Here is a 23,960-nt window from a genome sequence, read left to right on the forward strand (position 1 = left end):
TTTAATATAAATCTTTTGAGCTATTACATATGCTAAAATTAATATAATAATATTCTTAACATCATTAAACTGATCAGTGTAACTCATATCTTTATATATATCCTCTCACTTTCACTTTCCCAAGTATTAACATCATAGGGAATACCGGGGGTAGATATCATAATGGCTGACACTGAGACAAAATATACTTACATACATTCAAACATACACACAGATTACGTAATGGATATTATGTTATATACGTATGAAATCAAAACCATATTAGCACCTGTTTAAAATATCTCTCACAATCACACAATAGCTGTTGGATACGGGCCACCTGAGTATATTCCATGATCTGGATAAATGGACCTTGCCTCTATCCTTTAGATAAAACAATATGTCCACTGCCTTAAAATTGATCAAAAGAAGAAGCAAGGTATCACCAGCTGATTTCTTTTATGAGGATAAGGCCTCTAGTACTGCCCTAAACCACACAGCTACAGCTCGGGCTCCTGGATCAGGGTTCTTCAGGTGATCTGCACTAACATAGCTGGCTCTGCCAGCTTGAGCTTTCATCTTGGCTGTCTCTTCCGCACTCTTCTCAGCAGCCTGTGGAAAGTAACGAGGCACATTAACACTTGTAATGTCCTTATGATAAAAATTAGCCTTTTTATTGTAAGTGTCGAGCAGAGCAAGTGGTCTCTATTACACAACTTGTAAACTGAAAGGAACTTACACCATATCACTAGAGGTATTATAAATATCTGTAAATTAGTCCTTCAAAAAACATTCTTGTTTTTGTAAAAAAATAACAAAAAAGGTCATTTCTTCACAAAGGCAAAAAATCATTGATTTCCATTTTTTTTTTTTTACATATAGAAATGTACTGGTAAAACTTAACTGACCTCTACAGCCAGACGGAATGCCTCCAATGGTGTGTGACTGGATAAGGCTACTGACCACGCTTGGCTGGCCGAGTGTAGAGGGTCAAGCTGTCAATGGAAACACAAAGCTGGACAGGACTTGTTTACAGTATGAGAAAAGGCATGTATCTTTACATATTGAAAGTGAATGGTGTAATTGTATCCATATAATTATATAATCACTTTACCAATTTTTCATCTGACAATAATTATAGATATTTTCTAGTACTTAAAAACTTAAAAATTGTAATCATTTATGGATTAAAGTAAAATATTTAAAGCAGTTTTTTGTTTGAAAGTGTTTTGGGATACCATGGTTCTGTCCCCTGGCTCAGCACCACCATATCTGTAGAAAATGGCAAGTTAGCAAAATTAATGCAAGAAAGACAACTCTACCATTCATGTGACTATATACAACTGAAAACGAGCTTGTATCTAACATGAAGTGCTTGTATAGGAGGACAGTTGATAGAGGTCTGCCTGTAAATCATTACAGTTGTTTATTTATAGTCATTCAAGAGCAAGAAAATGTATTCTTATAGAAGTAGACATTCAAATCTCTATTTTATAACAAGTAATTAAGACTAGCTAAGATAACTGGAAATTACTTCATCATGGTCTGTATTCCAGCTTTGAGGGCTTCACAGTAAGCATCAGGAGAGACTTTGGTCTGTAGACTGGCAGAGGCCGCAGTGAAGAAAAGACTGTACAACTGTAAGGATTATATATGAAGTGAAAATAGCCTTCATTCTTAAACATTATTAACACAGTAGGTAATGTGACCAATTATATGTTTATATTCTAATGAACTCATTTTATATGTAATTTTACTGCTATAATTAAAGAATGGAGAGTAATCTAGCTTTCACAACACATACAAAGTTCGACTGTATATAAAATTTGTAAAGCTATGAATGAATTAAAACGTGCTTATACAAAGCACAATCTCCTGTAATCACATCCATTTTGGATTATGTTATAATTTATTTCTACATTTTTAGGTTCATTCTGGATTCAGGTAGAGAGCATCTTTCCTGATGCACTATTATATGAATATTTTGTGTACAATTAAACTCACCCCTCCTGATGAACCTCCCATTGTATCCTCTGCAGCACTAGCCAAGGTCAGAGCAAGGTCACCAGGACATGAAACAGGCAGATTTGGACTGTCCTTACTTCCCAAACTAGTCAATATTCCTGGAAGGTTATAAAAAAGACAAGAGAAAAGCACTGTTCATTACTTAACAGAGGTTGAGTAATGGCAAACAATGAATTAAACTACATCATACAGCTGTTTCATCCTTCTAGGACTTGTCAGTGATGCTACATCATACAGCTGTTTCATCCTTCTAGGACTTGTCAGTGATGCTACATCATACAGCTGTTTCATCCTTCTAGGACTTGTCAGTGATGCTACATCATACAGCTGTTTCATCCTTCTAGGACTTGTCAGTGATGCTACATCATACAACTGTTTCATCCTTCTAGGACTCGTCGGTGATGCTACATCATACAACTGTTTCATCCTTCTAGGACTCGTCGGTGATGCTAAATCATACAACTGTTTCATCCTTCTAGGACTCGTCAGTGATACTACATCATACAACTGCTTCATCCTTCTAGGACTCATCAGTGATGCTAAATCATCCAGCTGTTTCATCCTTTCAGGACTTGTCAGTGATGTTACATCATACAACTGTTTCATCCTTTCAGGACTTGTCAGTGATGCTACATCATACAACTGCTTCATCCTTCTAGGACTCATCAGTGATGCTAAATCATCCAGCTGTTTCATCCTTTCAGGACTTGTCAGTGATGTTACATCATACAACTGTTTCATCCTTATAGGACTTGTCAGTGATGCTACATCATACAACTGTTTCATCCTTCAAGGACTCGTCAGTGATGCTACATCATACAGTGACATGTAGTTGTTGCCTTCTAATATATCCATTACTCTACCAGTGATATCATTCTACCATGTCCATTACTGTACCAGTGATATCATTCTACCTTGTCCATTACTGTACCAGTGATATCATTCTACCTTGTCCATTACTGTACCAGTGATATCATTCTACCTGTGTAATATATCCATTACTGTACCAGTGATATCATTCTACCTGTGTAATATATCCATTACTGTACCAGTGATATCATTCTACCTGTGTAATATATCCATTACTGTACCAGTGATATCATTCTACCATGTCCATTACTGTACCAGTGATATCATTCTACCTTGTCCATTACTGTACCAGTGATATCATTCTATCAGTGTAATATATCCATTACTGTACCAGTGATATCATTCTACCTTGTCCATTACTGTACCAGTGATATCATTCTACCTGTGTAATATATCCATTACTGTACCAGTGATATCATTCTACCTTGTAATATATCCATTACCGTACCAGTGATATCATTCTACCTGTGTAATATATCCATTACTGTACCAGTGATATCATTCTACCTGTGTAATATATCCATTACTGTACCAGTGATATCATTCTACCATGTCCATTACTGTACCAGTGATATCATTCTACCTTGTCCATTACTGTACCAGTGATATCATTCTATCAGTGTAATATATCCATTACTGTACCAGTGATATCATTCTACCTTGTCCATTACTGTACCAGTGATATCATTCTACCTTGTCCATTACTGTACCAGTGATATCATTCTACCTTTTACATAAATCTAACAGTGATAGCTTTCTACCTGTGTAATATATCCATTACAGTGATATCATTCTACCTTGATATCATTCCAGTGTAATATACATTACTGTACCAGTGATATCATTCTATGTCCATTACTGTACCAGTGATATCATTCTACCTTGTCCATTACTGTACCAGTGATATCATTCTATCAGTGTAATATATCCATTACTGTACCAGTGATATCATTCTACCTTGTCCATTACTGTACCAGTGATATCATTCTACCTGTGTATATATATCCATTACTGTACCAGTGATATCATTCTACCTTGTCCATTACTGTACCAGTGATATCATTCTATCAGTGTAATATATCCATTACTGTACCAGTGATATCATTCTACCTGTGTAATATATCCATTACTGTACCAGTGATATCATTCTACCTTGTCCATTACTGTACCAGTGATATCATTCTACCTGTGTAATATATCCATTACTGTACCAGTGATATCATTCTACCTTGTCCATTACTGTACCAGTGATATCATTCTACCTTGTCCATTACTGTACCAGTGATATCATTCTACCTTTACTGTACCAGTGATATCTGTACCAGTGTAATATATCCATTACTGTACCAGTGATATCATTCTACCTGTGTAATATATCCATTACTGTACCAGTGATATCATTCTACCCATATATCCATTACTGTGTGATATCATTCTATATCCATTACTGTACCAGTGATATCATTCTACCTTGTCCACTGTGTAATATATCCATTACTGTACCAGTGATATCATTCTAACAGTGTAATATATCCATTACTGTACCAGTGATATCATTCTACCATGTCCATTACTGTACCAGTGATATCATTCAGTGATATCCTTGTCCATTACTGTACCAGTGATATCATTCTATCAGTGTAATATATCCATTACTGTACCAGTGATATCATTCTACCTTGTCCATTACTGTACCAGTGATATCATTCTACCTTGTCCATTACTGTACCAGTGATATCATTCTACCTTGTCCATTACTGTACCAGTGATATCATTCTACCTTGTCCATTACTGTACCAGTGATATCATTCTACCTTGTCCATTACTGTACCAGTGATATCAGTGATATCATTCTACTGTACCAGTGTAATATATCATTCTACCTTGTAATATATCCATTACTGTACCAGTGATATCATTCTACCTGTGTAATATATCCATTACTGTACCAGTGATATCATTCTACCTTGTCCATTACTGTACCAGTGATATCATTCTACCTGTGTAATATATCCATTACTGTACCAGTGATATCATTCTACCTGTGTAATATATCCATTCTACCTGTACCATTACTGTACCAGTGATATCATTCTACCTTGTCCATTACTGTACCAGTGATATCATTCTACCTTGTCCATTACTGTACCAGTGATATCATTCTAGTAAAGATATAAAGTATCTATGTATACAAAGTGATATCATTCTAGTAAAGATATAAAGTATCTATGTATACAAAGTAAGTGTTGAGAACTTTAAAGTAAATAACAGCACATGTACAATAATCACTGTCGTGACTGAATTCATTAGTTATATCAATGCCAAGCCTTTACAATCAGCATATATTACTTTTGAGTGGATTTGATGCATTTGTCCACGTACAGACAACAACCGTCCACATACAGACAACAACTGTTCACGTACAGACAACAACAGACAACAACCGTCCACGTACAGACCACAACCGTCCACGTAGACAACAACAGTCCATGTACAGACTGTCCATGTACAGACAACAACCGTCCATGTACAGACTGTCCACATACAGACAACAACCATCCATGTAGACAACAACCGTCCATGTACAGACTGTCCATGTACAGACAACAAACCGTCCACGTACAGACAACAACCGTCCATGTACAGACTGTCCACATACAGACAACAACCGTCCATGTAGACAACAACCGTCCATGTACAGACAACAAACCGTCCACGTACAGACAACAACCATCCATGTACAGACTGTCCATGTACAGACAACAACCGTCCAGGTACAGACAATAACCGTCCACATACAGACAGTCTACGTACAGACAACAACCGTCCAGGTACAAACAACAACCGTCCACATACAGACAGTCTACGTACAGACAACATACGTCCACATCCAGACAACAACCGTCAACGTACAGACAACAACAGACAACAACCGTTCACGTACAGACAACAACCGCCCACGTACAGACCGTCCACATACAGACAACAACCGTCCATGTACAGACTGTCCACATACAGACAACAACCGTCCATGTAGACAACAACCGTCCATGTACAGACAACAACCGTCCAGGTACAGACAACAACCGTCCTCGTACAGACAACAACCGTCCACGTACAGACAGTCTACGTACAGACAACAAACGTCTACATCCAGACAACAACCGTCAAAATACAGACAACAACCGTCCACGTACAGACAACAACCGTCCACGTACAGACCGTCCACATACAGACAACAACCGTCCATGTACAGACTGTCCACATAGAGACAACAACCGTCCATGTAGACAACAACCGTCCACATACAGACAACAACCGTCCACATACAGACAACAACCGTCCACATACAGACAACAACCATCCATGTACAGACAACAACCGTCCACGTACAGACCGTCCACATACAGACAACAACCGTCCATGTACAGACCGTCCACATACAGACAACAACCGTCCATGTACAGACTGTCCACATACAGACAACAACCGTCCATGTACAGACTGTCCACATACAGACAACAACCGTCCACATACAGACAACAACCGTCCACGTACAGACTGTCCACATACAGACAACAACCGTCCACGTACAGACAACAACCGTCCACATACAGACAACAACTGTCCACATACAGACAACAACCGTCCACGTACAGACCGTCCACATACAGACAACAACCGTCCATGTAGACAACAACCGTCCATGTACAGACTGTCCACATACAGACAACAACCGTCCACATACAGACAACAACTGTCCACATACAGACAACAACCGTCCACGTACAGACTGTCCACATACAGACAACAACCGTCCATGTAGACAACAACCGTCCATGTACAGACCGTCCACGTACAGACAACAACCGTCCACATACAGACAACAACTGTCCACATACAGACAACAACCGTCCACGTACAGACTGTCCACATACAGACAACAACCGTCCACGTACAGACAACAACCGTCCATGTACAGACTGTCCACATACAGACAACAACCGTCCATGTAGACAACAACCGTCCACATACAGACAACAACTGTCCACGTACAGACAACAACTGTATAGCGTTAGTTTTCTTGTAAAACACGACATAGCCTCTGAATCATTAAGTGTCTTTTTCATGACAGAGGTAAATAAAGAAAGTTGTGATCAACATAAGGCAATGCTTTAGTTGCTGTTTGGGGATCCAGTTTGTATGACTTTGTGTGATGATAGTGTGCAACATATTGATGTTCTCTTGTCGTGATTAAAATGACAATCCCTGATGTCGCTATTGTTATCATAAAACACGGCATCTTTTATCACCATTAATAAAATGTAGCAAGATGTAGCTAATGGATTTTGTCTATATTCTTCAACTATTCAGCTATGTTTTACTTGAAACATCGAAGATACCATTTTAATGCAGTACCTACCTTGTGCACCCCTAGCCATTGTACTGCCACAGTCACCGTCTCCACTCTCTCGGTCTAGCTCATTAAGCTGTGATTCTGCAGCTACCAGACGCTCTCCAGCTAGCTTCAGACAATCAAAAATAAGGCTGGCTTCAGCTACAAAAGCAATATCTATGAAAAATAAATGAAATCTAAGTTGTTTAACTTTGCATTCACCTAAATAAAAAAAGTGAGCATGTTTAAATCTGATTGCAAGCTATGGGTTATGGTATGTAGTGTTCATACCTGACCCAATGGTTGCCATTTTGGGGCCTGTCTTGGTGACCTGAGCTTGGATGTTTTCCCTTGGCATTCTGACAGGTGTCTGCCGTGTCAATGTCCCAGGTGGCAGAAGGGGGTGGGGCCAAGCTGGGGCAGTTGTAGGTGCATCTGAAAATCAGAGAAAGTAAACTGATTAACCATACTTTTATGTACTAAAATATTACTGTGAAAACACCTCAATACACATAACTTCTCAAGAAAAATTCTATTACATGAGACTAAAATTAATGAATGGATTTTCCAAATATTTTTCTTTTCAATTTGAGCAAATACAATGATAAATCATGAAACAAAGTTATTAAGATCATTATTTAAATGACACAACAAAAGAACTGTTGTTATAATTAAGCAAATTACTACAACCTAATTACCTAGGCAGCGTCTCAATGTATCATCCAGGTGCAGCAGTGTGATAGATATTCCCGCCATTTCCAGGGATGTGATGTATGTCCCACAGTAAGCTCTCTCTACCAGTACTCCTCTTCTCTCTGTCAACAGCAATGATATCACATTAACCATAGAAAACAAAACAATATTGTACATGATAGTCCCCCTCTACCACCCCACCAGTGTTATAGACACAGATATATTGTACATGATAGTCCCCCTCTACCACCCCACCAGTGTTATAGACACAGATATATTGTACATGATAGACCCTCCCATCCACCCCACCAGTGTTATAGACACAGATATATTGTACATGATAGTCCCCCTCTACCACCCCACCAGTGTTATAGACACAGATATATTGTACATGATAGACCCCCTCTACCACCCCACCAGTGTTATAGACACAGATATATTGTACATGATAGACCCTCCCATCCACCCCACCAGTGTTATAGACACAGATATATTGTACATGATAGTCCCCCTCTACCACCCCACCAGTGTTATAGACACAGATATATTGTACATGATAGACCCTCCCATCCACCCCACCAGTGTTATAGACAGAGATATATTGTACATGATAGTCCCTCCCATCCACCCCACCAGTGTTATAGACACAGATATATTGTACATGATAGACCCTCCCATCCACCCCACCAGTGTTATAGACACAGATATATTGTACATGATAGTCCCCCTCTACCACCCCACCAGTGTTATAGACACAGATATATTGTACATGATAGACCCCCTCTACCACCCCACCAGTGTTATAGACACAGATATATTGTATATGATAGTCCCCCTCTACCACCCCACCAGTGTTATAGACTATAAGACTCTTTCCTATATGGGTATGTAGGATAGGGATATTCCACCCTCGGGATCACAAAATATGGTAAAAACCCTCGGCAAGCCTCGGGTTTTACCACATTTTGTGACCCCTCGGGTGGAATATCCCTATCCTACATACCCATATAGAAAAGAGGTTTTTTTCTCTCATTTCTAATCTCATATTATCAAATATTCGCACTCACCTCGCGATAGCCATCACTAGACGCCGCCATTTTTCAGATTTTTTTTCCTTGGGCCATATACATAAAAAAAATGCTGAAATAGATTCTCCATCCCTGAATTTTGCAAACTATGTTTGCGGTCGAAAACATAATATGGACTTTGAATGTAAACATCCAACGTCAGTGTTTAACTGTTTTTTCTTCAAGCAGGCTGGGTCAAATACCCTTTCAAATATATCACCCAGAGACATGCGTACGCGTTCAAATATAGTGCCTTAAAACACGCAATAAAACAACACTTTTCTTTTTAATATTTACTATTGCTCAATGTATAATATATCAAAAACACTTTTTACATCTTTGAACATGTTGGTCAAGTTATTAATACTACTTCACTGTCAATAGTAATCTTACAAATCTTACACATTTATGAATGGAATTCTTGCTTTGCTTGTGAGATGACGTCTCTTACGTCACACATTTCGCGCCACACCGACAGGAGGAAAGTTAGTCACTGTCACTTTCAATCACACGTGGACGACGGCGGAAAGGCTGAGTCCCAGGGTTGGTGATGTTGATATCTATAGAACAGTTTTGTTAATACGAGCCTGCAAACAATGACTCCAATCGACTATGCATGTTTGTGGATGAAGCGGTTGACGTGGACATAGTCGATGAGCGCGCGGGAAAAAACTATGAATTACTCCGCGCGCGAGGCTTTATTACACAGGCGCCTGTGTAATAAACGTCTATCATGACCATGTTTATTGCCCTGGACAGGCCTATCTGACACAGGTGGAAATGAGAGAAACAGATATATTGTACATGATAGACCCCCTCTACCACGCCACCAGTGTTATAGACACAGATATATTGTACATGATAGACCCTCCCATCCACCCCACCAGTGTTATAGACACAGATATATTGTACATGATAGTCCCCCTCTACCACCCCACCAGTGTTATAGACACAGATATATTGTACATGATAGACCCCCTCTACCACCCCACCAGTGTTATAGACACAGATATATTGTATATGATAGTCCCCCTCTACCACCCCACCAGTGTTATAGACTATAAGACTCTTTCCTATATGGGTATGTAGGATAGGGATATTCCACCCTCGGGATCACAAAATATGGTAAAAACCCTCGGCAAGCCTCGGGTTTTACCACATTTTGTGACCCCTCGGGTGGAATATCCCTATCCTACATACCCATATAGAAAAGAGGTTTTTTTCTCTCATTTCTAATCTCATATTATCAAATATTCGCACTCACCTCGCGATAGCCATCACTAGACGCCGCCATTTTTCAGATTTTTTTTCCTTGGGCCATATACATAAAAAAAATGCTGAAATAGATTCTCCATCCCTGAATTTTGCAAACTATGTTTGCGGTCGAAAACATAATATGGACTTTGAATGTAAACATCCAACGTCAGTGTTTAACTGTTTTTTCTTCAAGCAGGCTGGGTCAAATACCCTTTCAAATATATCACCCAGAGACATGCGTACGCGTTCAAATATAGTGCCTTAAAACACGCAATAAAACAACACTTTTCTTTTTAATATTTACTATTGCTCAATGTATAATATATCAAAAACACTTTTTACATCTTTGAACATGTTGGTCAAGTTATTAATACTACTTCACTGTCAATAGTAATCTTACAAATCTTACACATTTATGAATGGAATTCTTGCTTTGCTTGTGAGATGACGTCTCTTACGTCACACATTTCGCGCCACACCGACAGGAGGAAAGTTAGTCACTGTCACTTTCAATCACACGTGGACGACGGCGGAAAGGCTGAGTCCCAGGGTTGGTGATGTTGATATCTATAGAACAGTTTTGTTAATACGAGCCTGCAAACAATGACTCCAATCGACTATGCGTGTTTGTGGATGAAGCGGTTGACGTGGACATAGTCGATGAGCGCGCGGGAAAAAACTATGAATTACTCCGCGCGCGAGGCTTTATTACACAGGCGCTTGTGTAATAAACGTCTATCATGACCATGTTTATTGCCCTGGACAGGCCTATCTGACACAGGTGGAAATGAGAGAAACAGATATATTGTACATGATAGACCCCCTCTACCACCCCACCAGTGTTATAGACACAGATATTATTGTACATGATAGACCCTCCCATCCACCCCACCAGTGTTATAGACACAGATATATTGTACATGATAGACCCTCCCATCCACCCCACCAGTGTTATAGACACAGATATATTGTACATGATCGACCCTCCCATCCACCCCACCAGTGTTATAGACACAGATATATTGTACATGATAGACCCTCCCATCCACCCCACCAGTGTTATAGACACAGATATATTGTACATGAAAGACCCCCTCTACCACCCCACCAGTGTTATAGACACAGATATATTGTACATGATAGACCCTCCCATCCACCCCACCAGTGTTATAGACACAGATATATTGTACATGATAGACCCCCTCTACCACCCCACCAGTGTTATAGACACAGATATATTGTACATGATAGACCCTCCCATCCACCCCACCAGTGTTATAGACACAGATATATTGTACATGAAAGACCCCCTCTACCACCCCACCAGTGTTATAGACACAGATATATTGTACATGATAGACCCTCCCATCCACCCCACCAGTGTTATAGACACAGATATATTGTACATGATAGACCCCCTCTACCACCCCACCAGTGCTTTTGGTCGGCAGTAAATACAGAGTGGTTTACTCGTATCCATAGTTACAGCATCAGCAGCAAAGGACCTCTCTGTTATCATCATCTTTGTTTACTTACCTAGTAATTCTATGGCCTCCTTGGCAATGATGTTAAGCTCCAACATAGAGGTCCCACCAAGGTTGTTGATCATACAAGCCACTCTGTCACCTACAACAGTTATCTCCAGGAATCAAGGAACAAAATTGTTAATCATTATAGATGCTTGGTCGTTTGATCAATAGTATTTTATCATTGTTGTGATTGCATTCAGAAGTCTTTAATAATTCTTAAACATATTCTTATACAACAGATGACCATGAAAATGTGACAATTTACAAAACCGCAATAGGTTAACTTTTCACTAGCATTTAACGGCTTCTTTGCTGCTGTAGGATAATTTAACAGTGTATGTTGGTATTGTTGTGATGAACAGAATTGCACCCTGCACTGTGTCTACTACCTTGTCATGGCAATATATGTAAAAATTCTCTAACTGATAGCTAAATTGTTATTTGTCTAAACAAGAGGCCCAAGGGCCTTTACAGTCACTGGAGTTAAAATGCTTTCTGTAAAATGTCACAGAAATGCTGTTGTTAAAAAAGTGCAAAACATTAACAGCTGTCCCATGCTAAGGCTTCTAACCAAGTTTGAATTTGAAAATGTAATTTTCCTATATAAACTTTTCCATCCATGAACATTATTTAATGCATTCTATCACACTTGGGTATTGAGAACATCTTTTCAATTTCAGTCAATTTGCCTAATTTTTGGCCCTGTCCATCAGTCCCTGGGGGTTAGCTGATGTCAATATATGCATCTTATCAAACTGTTATCTTATACTAATAATTCTAACAAAGCTTGAGATATTTCTAAAAGAAAATAAATTAATTATGCTAAAAATGTATTTTTTCTGTATAAACAACAATAAATTTAATCACCTCCCAATGGGTGAAGGTGAGACCCTGAAATCAAGAAATTTACAATTTGGGTAAAGCACCGACAGACACTTCCATCCATGAAGAGTTCTATTTTATCTTGGTATTCAGAAGATTTTTGAAATTTCAGTCAATCTGATCTATTTTTGGCCCCTAAGCCACTAAGTATCAGCAAAGGTCAGTATATGCATCTCATTACATTGTCATCTGGAACTTATAATTCTTACTATTCTAATTATGTTCAAAAACAAATTTTCCTATATAAACTAGAGTGAACTTTACCCCCTCTCCAGGGGGAAATGTGAGACACTGAGGTGATGAAGTTTACAATTTTGGTAAAGCAACTCAAGAGAATTTGGTACTACCATACCTGAGATTTTTGAAATTTTAATCAATTTGACCCTTTTTGGAACTGCCCCTCAGGCCCCTATGGGTTGGGAACCATATAATTTGCAATTTTGGTGTGCCTTTAGCCATGGAGGGTTTACGTAAAATTTCATTGAAATCAATTAAGGAATTTTCCTGAGGAAGTCAAAAATGTTAGATGACGCCACACAACAATGGACAAAAGGTGATCGCAATAGGCCACTCTGAAACTTTGTCTCAGCTGACTTAAAATATTCACATTTTGGGTTAAAATTATGGAATATTTGACTCATGAAAATACATGCTAATACAGTATCAAAATGAAAAATGTACTAATTTATTTGCATTACAATATCATTGAGAAGGCCACTATTACTTTCTCCAAAGTTTTCTGTCAGATGATGAACTAGACTTAAATAATTTGGAGAAACCTTTTTGTCTTTTCTATACATGTGATCAGTATTTCCGTTTTACCTTCTTTGACAGGAAGATGTGTACAATTGCTGGAATTGGTCATGTGATCAATCATCATCTTGACTGCTTCCTTGGCACTGACCAACTGTAAAAAAAAAAAAAAACATCAACCCAACCTCGATCATTTACCAAGGTATATATTGCATCTATGAAATGTGACTCGTCGATATTTGAATGTTTGACTTGTGTAGTTTGATCAAAGTGAATAATGAAAATACCTTAGTTCTTTTTACACCTGCTTCACCATGGACTCCTGTAGGTAGGAAGAATGATAACATAAACGGTATATAATATATGTCACACTGTAGACAGTATACACAGTATACACATAATACACTGCAGAGAGAAATAGTGTAATGTACTAGTGTAAGGAAAGAGATGCAGACATCACATGTGGCTGTTGTAAATAAGTTATACATCATCATTCTTTATTTCTCAAAGCTAAGAGTACAGAAAAAGAAAGTTTAAAGTGAAATGGATAAATTTACATGAAGAAAATGAGTGCTAAAAGCATATTGCAATCAAGGATCACTTTTGACCAATTTTCTGAGCTCAAAATACATTTATATTTCACAGTTCACCAGCATGGAAATAGATTTCCGCTGTTTTATGCAGTAGATAGGCACAGTCCTTTGTAAATTCCTCTGTTATAGAATTACTTTCAAATTCAAATCCCGAAATGTTCCCTCTAAATATTGTCTGGAGCAGGAGTTCTTCTGCAAGGCTGGACATGATCAGATATGGTTGTACACCGTAATAATCCACGACTTTTGTCATGAATGTGTCTCTCAAAATAAATGTACTTGTACATTCTGTGACAAAATGTCTTATTGTGTCATAAAACGGATTGTTACACAACCAACATGTATTGTACTGTTCTACAGGAACACACGTTAGCATTTTACAAATATAAAGGACTGTCCTTTTGCCGATGTCCGGTGTTTTGAGCATGACATACAGCTTAGCTACAAAGAGGTACATGTGTAGTGGGTTCTCAAAGTTTGAGCGAGTCCCGCAGGAAAACCACAAGTCTAAGAGTCAGATATTTGGGTCCCATTAAATCCTTGTTGTATACTGTACATCGTATATCATTGTAAACAGATAACACACTGTATGTTATGTAACATTGTATCATATAAAGATTTGATATACTTTGCTTGTATTTGGCACAATTTCTACATTTTGTTGTCACAGTACAGCTAGGTAGCTCATGTTCATTTACAAATTTTTTTCATCTCCCATCAAACATATAACTGAGAAATATTACTACATATATATTGAATTATTGTGCTAGTGTAACAACTAATTGTGACATTTCTTTCCATCGCTTTAGATTTTTTTCAGTCACTTTCCAATATTCATACAGTATTTTAGGATCATTACCATCACTGACAAGTCCTTGAAGGATGAAACAGCTGTATGATGTAGCATCACTGACAAGTCCTTGAAGGATGAAACAGCTGTATGACACAGTCAAATTCATCATTGACTCTACTGTACCCAACTCTAAATTTGTATTAAAAGGTACCATTTACATGTGTGTCTTTTGTGCAATTAAAAAAAATACATTAAAGCAAAAGATTATCAACTTACCGAGTCCTAACTCCATTTCATCATCTGCAATGTGGAAGGAAGGCCCAGAACCAGGAATGCTACAGGGGGTCAAACTTAATCCAATGGTCCCTTCAGAAATAAAGTCATACAACATACAAACGTATGAGTGATAATCTACGACTGATAAATTATTTAAATTGAGGAAATTATCTAACAAGTAATGTCCTGCTTTATCTGATACTGAAACCTCTGCCTGACGTTATAAACACATCCGGGTTTTTTCATCATCCATTAAGGCCATTCTATATCCTATCAACAGTATACCAAATCACAGTGACATCCCAAATCATTACGATATTGCTGAATTCCTTTTAATAAACAGCTGATACAATCATCTGCAGAAGGCCAGTATTCCTTACAATTCTACTTAATGCTTTACACTCACATTATATAAAGTTACAAACCCATCTTTGAAGCAGCATCCTTGGCAACTGTGACAATTTCTTCCAAACTCTTGCCTTCATCAGACAAAGCTCCACATATCTTTGTTTTGATAAACATGCAAAAATGAAATGCAAGGCACTATATGAAGTTTCAGTACATACATATGTATTGTAAAGTTTCATATGGAGTTATACAAAGGCTACTGAGTTCACTAGACAATAAAGTCTACACAGGAGACAGACAGTCAGAGTGTGCTTACTGAGCTGTCACAGAATGATAAGCACTGTTTTGTGACGACTCCAAATCACACAAATATTTATCTAAGCAAGTCTTACACCAATGAGTACACTTTAATGTATAATATCATTTCTACTGGTTTCTCACAAAGCATATTTATTTAGACTTGTAATAAAAAAACATGGAAAATTTCATTTTTGTAGAAATAGGTTTTATGGGATAAAGAGTATCAAAAATAATATCCCATAATAAGTAAGCATACATCAAAGTGTGCATAAACTAGAGAGAATGTTACCACTGACATGGGGTATACAAGGCAGTGCAGTGCTGGTCTCACCTTGTGGATAAAAAGGGTCCCACAGAGTCCCCTCCTGCCTGCAGTCTTGTCAGAAGAGGTCAAGGCACAATCCTCCCCTACTACTACCATTTCTACCTTCACCCCTAGTTGTGTCTTGGCTCTCTCAGCCGACATGCCAAAGTTTAGTCTGTCTCCTGTGTAATTCTTTATTATCAGCAATACGCCAGCTGACAAACGGAAAGAAAATTCAGTATTCAAAACACTTTATCCACAAGGAATGACTAATTTTGATGAGAAAAAGAGAAAAGATACTTGCACATTGTTGTAAATGGTAGGTTCTAATGATACCTGTTGTGTTAACATGCTAAGAGGTGCAGTGATTCCCTCACACCATCAGATAAAAAGTCAGCAAGGATAAGAAGGGAGGGAGCATTGTGCAGTTTCTCAAGCCAAGCAGTAGTTACATTTAAGATTTTTTGGGCTAGCTATGGGAGAGGACAAATAGAAAGGGAAGGATTGCAATGTTTGAATAAATTGAAAGAGGATGGAATGATGAGCCATGATTACCCTTGCCTAACAATATTAGCACATCAAAATTCAGGCGTCAAGACGTGTGAGTGGGAGGTGACTTCTGACACAGGCAGCTTCTGGACAGTTGTTTGAGGGAAGTTCAGTGAATTCTCTAGTCCAATAGTATTTTAATATTTCCCATTTATTCCTATTGAATGAGGGTGGGGTTAATTCCTCAAGTCTTATAATACATGTATAATCAATTCCGCTTCAGGTAGATTTTAAAACGGGGCTGGGAGAGAAAGGGAAGCAGCAATTCTCCAAGCCCTACAACATTATCATGATCATTTTTGACAGAAGCCAATCCTGGAAGAAATTTTTGAAGGAAGAGAAGAAAGTGCAGTGATTCCCTAAGTCCTAGATTATGATTATTTCTGAGATGTATATTGTTGAGGAGTGCAGATAAAAACAAGAGGCCCATGGGCCTTAATGGCCATCTGACTATAAAGATGTATATATGATAGAGGCTCTATGGGCCTGAATCTGTTCAAAAGCTTACACAGAATAGTTTGTCTGTCCATTAAGTCAATATCTGAAAACTTGAAATCCTTTTCCTCAAGTTACTACACAACTAGTGTGATCTAAAACCAAGTTGAAAGAACTAATTTGAAGTTCTGAACACATTTAACCCCAATGACCTTGAAAATGGTTCACAGTCAATCATTTGAATATGTTCCGTTCCCCTTCATCAAATTATGTTACAGAACAAATATCAATAGCTGTGACTTTTTCATTATTAAGAAGAAGCCATTTGAGGCTTTCAACATGTTAGACCCTTGTGGGTCAAGGTTATTCAAGGCATATGACAACAGATGAAACTATAGGTTAAATGACCTAAACCAGTAGTGATTCCCAGTCCTGTATTTTTGCTAGTAGTAAACTCTTAGGGGATGGTAACTGAAGAGAAGCAGATGTAGTATTCCAGTAGAAATAACATGTTATCATCATTTCTTACACTGGTAGATATGTATAGGTTGTAAGCAACGAGTCAGATGGTGTTAAGCAATTAAAAAGTGTTGGAAAAGGTTTTAACAAAGTATCACCTAGGAATCTTGGTGCTCGCCATTGGTGCTCTTCATTTATCTATATTAGCTGTCACATGTCATGTCAAACTGATTGGAACTTCACGAGCCATACCTACCTATAAAGAGAGACTGGCGGAGCCATACCTACCTATATAGAGAGACTGGCGGAGCCATACCTACCTATAGAGAGAGACTGGCAGAGCCATACCTACCTATACAGAGAGACTGGCGGAGCCATACCTACCTATAGAGAGAGACTGGCGGAGCCATACCTACCTATACAGAGAGACTGGCGGAGCCATACCTACCTATAGAGAGAGACTGGCGGAGCCATACCTACCTATACAGAGAGACTGGCGGAGCCATACCTACCTATACAGAGAGACTGGCGGAGCCATACCTACCTATAGAGAGAGACTGGCGGAGCCATACCTACCTATATAGAGAGACTGGCGGATTTGTCCTTCTTGCATAAAATATCAGGTAAAAAACAAAGCTTACCCTGTTCAGAAGTCCCAAGGGAGTTTTAAATAATTTTCAACTCAATCTGATCCATACTGTATACTGCCTCTTGTCAATTACAAAACGTTGCTCAAGGGGCTATGTTACTGGTGTGAGGATGGAAGAGGTTATACACTTGGTGGAATAGCAAGGCAGCTAAGGTCTGAAGGAAGAAAGGAAAGAGCTAAGACGGCAACATAGTGAAAAAGGATAAAATGGACGGAGATGAATGGGAAGGTTAATCTGTGTGTGCAGGCAAGACTGTTACATATTCATGAGAGAGAATGGAAAGAAAAAAGAAGAGGAAAAATAAGTTATTATTAAACAAAGAGTGAAAAATAATTGTAAGTAGGAGGAAGAAAAAGAATAGTTTGTGGAAGCTGGCAGAAGTTTGAAGTGTAAATAGCAAAGGATTGAAGGAAGAGGGAAATGGATTGGAAGGAAGAGGGTAATACATTGGAAAGAAGATGGAAATGTATTGGAAGGAAGAGGGAAATGTATGAGATGGAAGAGGGAAATTTATTGAATGGAAGAGGGAAATGTATTGGAAGGAAGAGGGTAATATATTGGAAAGAAGAGGGAAATGTAATGGAAGGAAGAGGGAAATGTATGAGATGGAAGAGGGAAATTTATTGGATGGAAGAGGGTAATACATTGGAAAGAAGAGGGAAATGTATTGGAAGGAAGAGGGTAATACCGTAAATATTCGCGTATAGTGCGCACTCGCGTATAGTGCGCAGGTACTTTTTGGAGATCAGATTTTCAAAAAAAAAAAAATCTACAGAAAAATTAATTGACTGGTCACTGCGACGAAACATTTGATGTGGTCTGATCCATTGATAAATAGGAAACCACAATGAGCGTGACCCTAACACATGTAATTACCTTAAGTAAACAAATTTACCCAGGTGACCTAACCAGCATGAAAGGCTTGGCTGATTGTATAATTAACGGTTAATGACAGTTAACACGTTGAGTATGAGGAGACTGATGACACCCGGCTTGGGCTGAACGCGTACTATTGGTCGGAAAACGATGTTGTTTTAACTGTCTGAACATTTTCAATCCTACCTTGTCCCCATAAAAGCAGGTGGTTTGTTCAGTATAGGCATGATCTTTCATGGTATCTGTACCCACCGCGGTATCCGAAGGTATTTAATGATAGATTGTTTGCACCAACTTCGACATGGGGAAACTGCGAACGCCATTTGACTACGCCGAGAGACTGGAGTTTCGTGCCGCCGGTGGCCACTTCGACATTCCAGAGTGAAATATCAAAGCACGGAAGAAAGAAAAGACCGTTTAAAGTCCGAACCACTGACCAGAAGGGCTGACATAGGTGCGACAGCGAAACACCCAGATATGGAGAGAGAGCTGTTCAACTTTGTATGCGATCGCCGATATCCCGGCATCGCTGCCAGTACAACAAAACTGCGCGTGCGGGCCATGCAGATCAAGAGAGGTCATGGGGTCACCAACTTTGGGCATCGGTGGGATGGGCTGTCCGATTTATGAACAGAACGACAATCGCCTAAAAAACTTCCGGATTCATTGAATTCCACAGATACATCATCAAAATGACGGGAAACGAAAAAAAAATTAGATTCACCGTAATGCTAGCGTGAATGGCAGATGATTAAAACATTTTATTTTTTTGTTGTTTTTATCTCCAAACTATCATATAAGACCGACGACTTTTACATATAACTATGTGAAGGGAGGTAATCCAATATGGCGGATACAGAATTCGGGAATGATAACCCCCGGAATGGCATGTACCTGCGTATAGTGCGCACCCCCTTTTTGACACGACAGTTTCAGCCTAAAAAAGTGCGCACTATACGCGAATATTTACGGTACATTGGAAAGAAGAGGGAAATGTAATGGAAGGAAGAGGGAAATGTATGAGATGGAAGAGGGAAATTTATTGGATGGAAGAGGGAAATGTATTGGAAGGAAGAGGGAAATTTATTGGAAGGAAGAGGGAAAAACATTTCAAGGAAGAGGGTAATACATTGGAAAGAAGAGGGAAATGTATTGGAAGGAAGAGGGAAATGTATTGGATGGAAGAGGGAAATGTATTGGAAGGAAGAGGGAAAAACATAGGAAGGAAGAGGGTAATACATTGGAAGGAAGAGAGAAATACATTGGAAGGAAGAGGGAAATTTATTGGATGGAAGAGGGAAATGTATTGGAAGGAAGAGGGAAAAACATAAGAAGGAAGAGGGTAATACATTGGAAGGAAGAGAGAAATACATTGGAAGGAAGAGGGAAATGTATTGGATGGAAGAGGGAAATGTATTGGAAGGAAGAGAGAAATACAATGGAAGGAATAGATAAATACATTGAAGGAGAAGAAATGAAGTATCAGTTTTAAAAGAAAGCGGTACAGAAGAGTAAGCAGAGCTGATGGATTGGTGGAAAACATATAGCAGGGAGGGGATTAATAGATGGGAGTTGATTGTTTCACTGGAATGAAAGTCAAGAAATGAAGGAAGAGTAAGTGTTAAGTTGTGAGTGGCAGACAAGACTGGTCGGGAGAAAAGCTTAGGATAGCGAAGAGGATGGGGCAGATTATTCCAACTGCAAAGATGTGCATCAGAACAACTGAAGAGAGAAAGACAGGACAAGAATTCCATGGAAGTGAATGTGTCGTCTGCCCAGCAAGGATTCTGGAAAAAAAGTGTTATGGAACAATAGCTATAGATATTCATTATATTGTATAAAAAAACCAATATACTATATATGGTAACACTGTCCTTGACCTTTGACGTTCAAACCTCAAAAGCAATCCCAAGGAAGCACCATATGTAGTTTGATTTTGATCGGCCTAAGGGAATTGAAGTTATTACAAAAAAACAATTTCCTATTTATAGTAAGTGACCTTGACCTTTGGACCTGAAAAGCAATCAGCAGCAAGCAAAGTGAGGCAGCATTGTATGAAGTTTAAGCTTGATAGTAATAGTTAGATGTTACTTTTGGTAGGCAACACAAAAATGATTGGAGGGTTATAAGCAGTTCCGGATAGTAATGTGAGGAGAAACTCAGGAAAGCAGAAGCATTAAAAGTGTTCAGAAGATAAATATAATGTTACATGTACTCGTCAAAGATCAATTGATCTCAGTTGAGGGCCTAATTGCTGTGACAAAATTTTATTTGATGCCAAACCCAGAATGTGATGTTACAGAATGTCGGCCTGAGATAGAGATGAATTGATCTCTAATACATATGGGTATTAAGATTCTATTCCTTTTTATGTTATTGTGTCGAAACTGAATATTTTTTAAACATATCTATTATCCAAATTCCTACATTTGATTAGATTAACTCACTCTCTTTGCTGTCATACTCAGAAACATAACTGGATAGGATGTCATTTTAATAGTGATATCAATTGGTGCCAAAACTCATGTAAAAAACAAAGGTAGCAGAGAGATTAAACAAGACAGAAATATCAAGCACTGGGATGTGGGTGGTATTTCCCTGAAACTGATCATTCTTGCAAGGATAGAGTCAGGGACACACCTTCATGACCATGAGAGCCCCTGTCAACCCTCTCCTCCCGGCTGTCTTATCTGTGGTGGCCAGAGCACAGTCCTCCCCTATCACAACCACGCCCACTCTCAGTCCCAGGTGACGTGCTCGCTCCACCGCCAACCCAAAGTTGAGGCGGTCACCCGTATAGTTAGCGATGAACACCATACAACCAACTGACATGGCAGAGAGTGGTGCATGACGTGCAAAGTGCAGAGAAAATTAAAGGTTAGTACCACAATCAAACTTCAAAATGTTTTGTTTTTAAATTCTGAGCAGAAACAAGCAGAGTACTGATGATATGCATGTGTGTACCTATGTACAAAGCGATATTTATAATGAAAAAGGTAAAAACACCAGGTAATAAAATCAATGATACTATAATAACACTACCTAAGCAAACCAAGAATAAACAAGGGTATCAGTAAATTGATAAGCGTACCCTGAAAACAACTTCATTGGAAACAAAATCTTAACAGATGACAATAATTCTATAATTAAGGTGTTGCAGGTCCTGACTTTTGTACAAATCACCCTTAGCATGCAAAATGAATACATCAAGTTTCATTATCTTCATAGTTTAAATGAAAACAAATGTATGCTTAAGGCTCAAGATTTCAACAAAGGGCATTCATTTCATAATTTAGGGGTGGCAAATCCTGAATTTGGTACACTGCACATTGTCTTAGTACAATCAATGCATACGAGACATTTCAACATCATTACTTAAATGCAAGCAAAGTTGTGTTATGCACTTATGGGACCTAATTTTGGTACACTGTACATTGTCTTCATATGAAAAATCAAGCACCTAGTGCCATCAGTTCCAATATCAATACAAGCAAAGTTATGATTCTGACATAAAATTTGAACGAAGGACACAAAAAGGATGGATGGAAAGAATATCGGAAGGACAAAGAAGCAACTACATGTTTCCCTGAAGGTGGAAGTATATACATACCTGAACCAGGTGCGGATACAGCCTTGATGCCGGCCAGAATGCTATATGGGGGAGGGGATGCAAACACTGACCCAGCTACTGCTGCTGTCAGCATCCCAGGGCCAACATAACCTACCAAAGGATATGAGATATTTACATTCACTTTGATATTATTTTCTCCAGTGTTTTACATTATCTACTATTGTCTGAGAGTTACAATCAATAAGTACATGTATATATACTTGAGTTGTACAATTGTCATACTGCATGTATTTTTTTCTGATTTAATACAATATATTTGTAAATGATTACTTTTTAAATATTTCTGAACATTCTTACAAACTACCCCAAAGTAAATGTGTCAATATTTGGGATGATAGATATAAATACAGAGGAAACACATTGATAGTAAAACAAAAATAATATCCATCAAAGTAATGATCTAAAGAGGGATTGCGGTTGAATTTCTGTCTACTTCAAAACTCACACATACATGTATATAAAATACAATCAATAACCCCCTCCTTAAGTTGTTAGTTGTTATTGGGACCCCAGGAATCCCCTAGCCTGTGCTGTACATGATCAGTTGGATCATATACCTGCATCGACAAGGTTGATCTATAGCTTGTTATTACTATCTGTTACTGGTGGTCATCTAGGACCTTCATTTTAAATGACATTGTACAGGTGTTTAGCATCAATCAAAACTTCCTTTATTGTACTAACAATCATTTCCTTACATACTAAATATCCAGTGTTTTATACTGTTATACCATGCTAATGTTTTTATATGTTACCTGCATGAGCTGGTTCGTGACCTGACCCTCCCCCGCTAAGAAGGGAAACCTTCCCGGCCCCCACCACATTTGGTCCGACGTCCGTCCGCACTACCACCCTCAGTCCCTCCAGTAGCTGTAGTCCGGGATTGACAGCGACCAAACCCTCCAGATTCTCGTCCACACATTGCTCCACAGTGTTAATCAATTTCTTACAGGCTGCCGACATGGTTACAATCGCTCCAAACGCTTATCTACCTACCGTGAGAAACTTCGCATAGTACAGGAGAGGCGAGCCGACCATGAATCAAGGTCATTTACAAACGTCTTTACATTGTTATTGGCTTACATTTAAGATAAACGCACGCATCACATAGTTAATACATCAGGGATATTCTCGAAGGTCATTGTATGATTAGAGGGGGCGTATTAACATGTAACTGAGACGGTTTCACAGGGTTTGATTGCCACCACAAGCACACATATATAAGTTTTTTTTAGAAATGGGCTTATTGTTGGATGATCACAGTATATTCTTACCACAAATTAATACCCGAAATG

General features: G+C 38.6%; 1 protein-coding gene across 5 annotated transcripts; it reads right to left on the reverse strand.

Annotated features, from left to right (window-relative positions):
- On the reverse strand, positions 1-23,960 carry LOC132550527 (triokinase/FMN cyclase-like). 5 transcript variants are annotated; one of them, XM_060214614.1, is made up of 17 exons: positions 23,940-23,960; positions 23,421-23,657; positions 22,645-22,755; positions 16,093-16,280; positions 15,539-15,617; positions 15,114-15,203; positions 13,739-13,773; positions 13,521-13,605; positions 11,824-11,913; positions 7,969-8,085; positions 7,562-7,705; positions 7,298-7,432; positions 1,984-2,102; positions 1,514-1,617; positions 1,218-1,251; positions 888-974; positions 1-591 (listed from the first exon to the last, which is right to left on the reverse strand). In XM_060214614.1, the coding sequence occupies exons 2-17, from the start codon at positions 23,626-23,628 to the stop codon at positions 439-441; spliced, it is 1,779 nt and encodes a 592-aa protein (XP_060070597.1). In that variant the 5' UTR covers positions 23,629-23,657; positions 23,940-23,960; the 3' UTR covers positions 1-438. The 5 variants fall into 5 exon arrangements, with proteins under 5 accessions (XP_060070597.1, XP_060070598.1, XP_060070596.1 ...); XM_060214615.1 differs by lacking the exon at positions 16,093-16,280 and adding an exon at positions 21,675-21,859 and having other exon boundaries at positions 23,421-23,948; XM_060214613.1 differs by having other exon boundaries at positions 23,421-23,947.

Source organism: Ylistrum balloti, unplaced genomic scaffold (assembly GCF_031769215.1).
Source record: "Ylistrum balloti isolate Yb309-2 unplaced genomic scaffold, AGI_CSIRO_Ybal_v1 Utg370126, whole genome shotgun sequence".
NCBI classification, from domain to species: domain Eukaryota; kingdom Metazoa; phylum Mollusca; class Bivalvia; order Pectinida; family Pectinidae; genus Ylistrum; species Ylistrum balloti.

What these genes read in the sequence shown, in the direction of transcription:
- LOC132550527 (XM_060214614.1), bottom strand. Translation starts at nt 23,628, where the DNA reads ATGTCGGCAGCCTGTAAGAAATTGATTAACACTGTGGAGCAATGTGTG. An exon ending in AATGGCAACCATTGGGTCAG is followed by an intron (nt 7,433 to 7,561) that starts GTATGAACACTA and finishes TTGCTTTTGTAG; the next exon opens with CTGAAGCCAGCCTTATTTTT. An exon ending in GGAATACAGACCATGATGAA is followed by an intron (nt 1,252 to 1,513) that starts GTAATTTCCAGT and finishes CATTTTCTACAG; the next exon opens with ATATGGTGGTGCTGAGCCAG.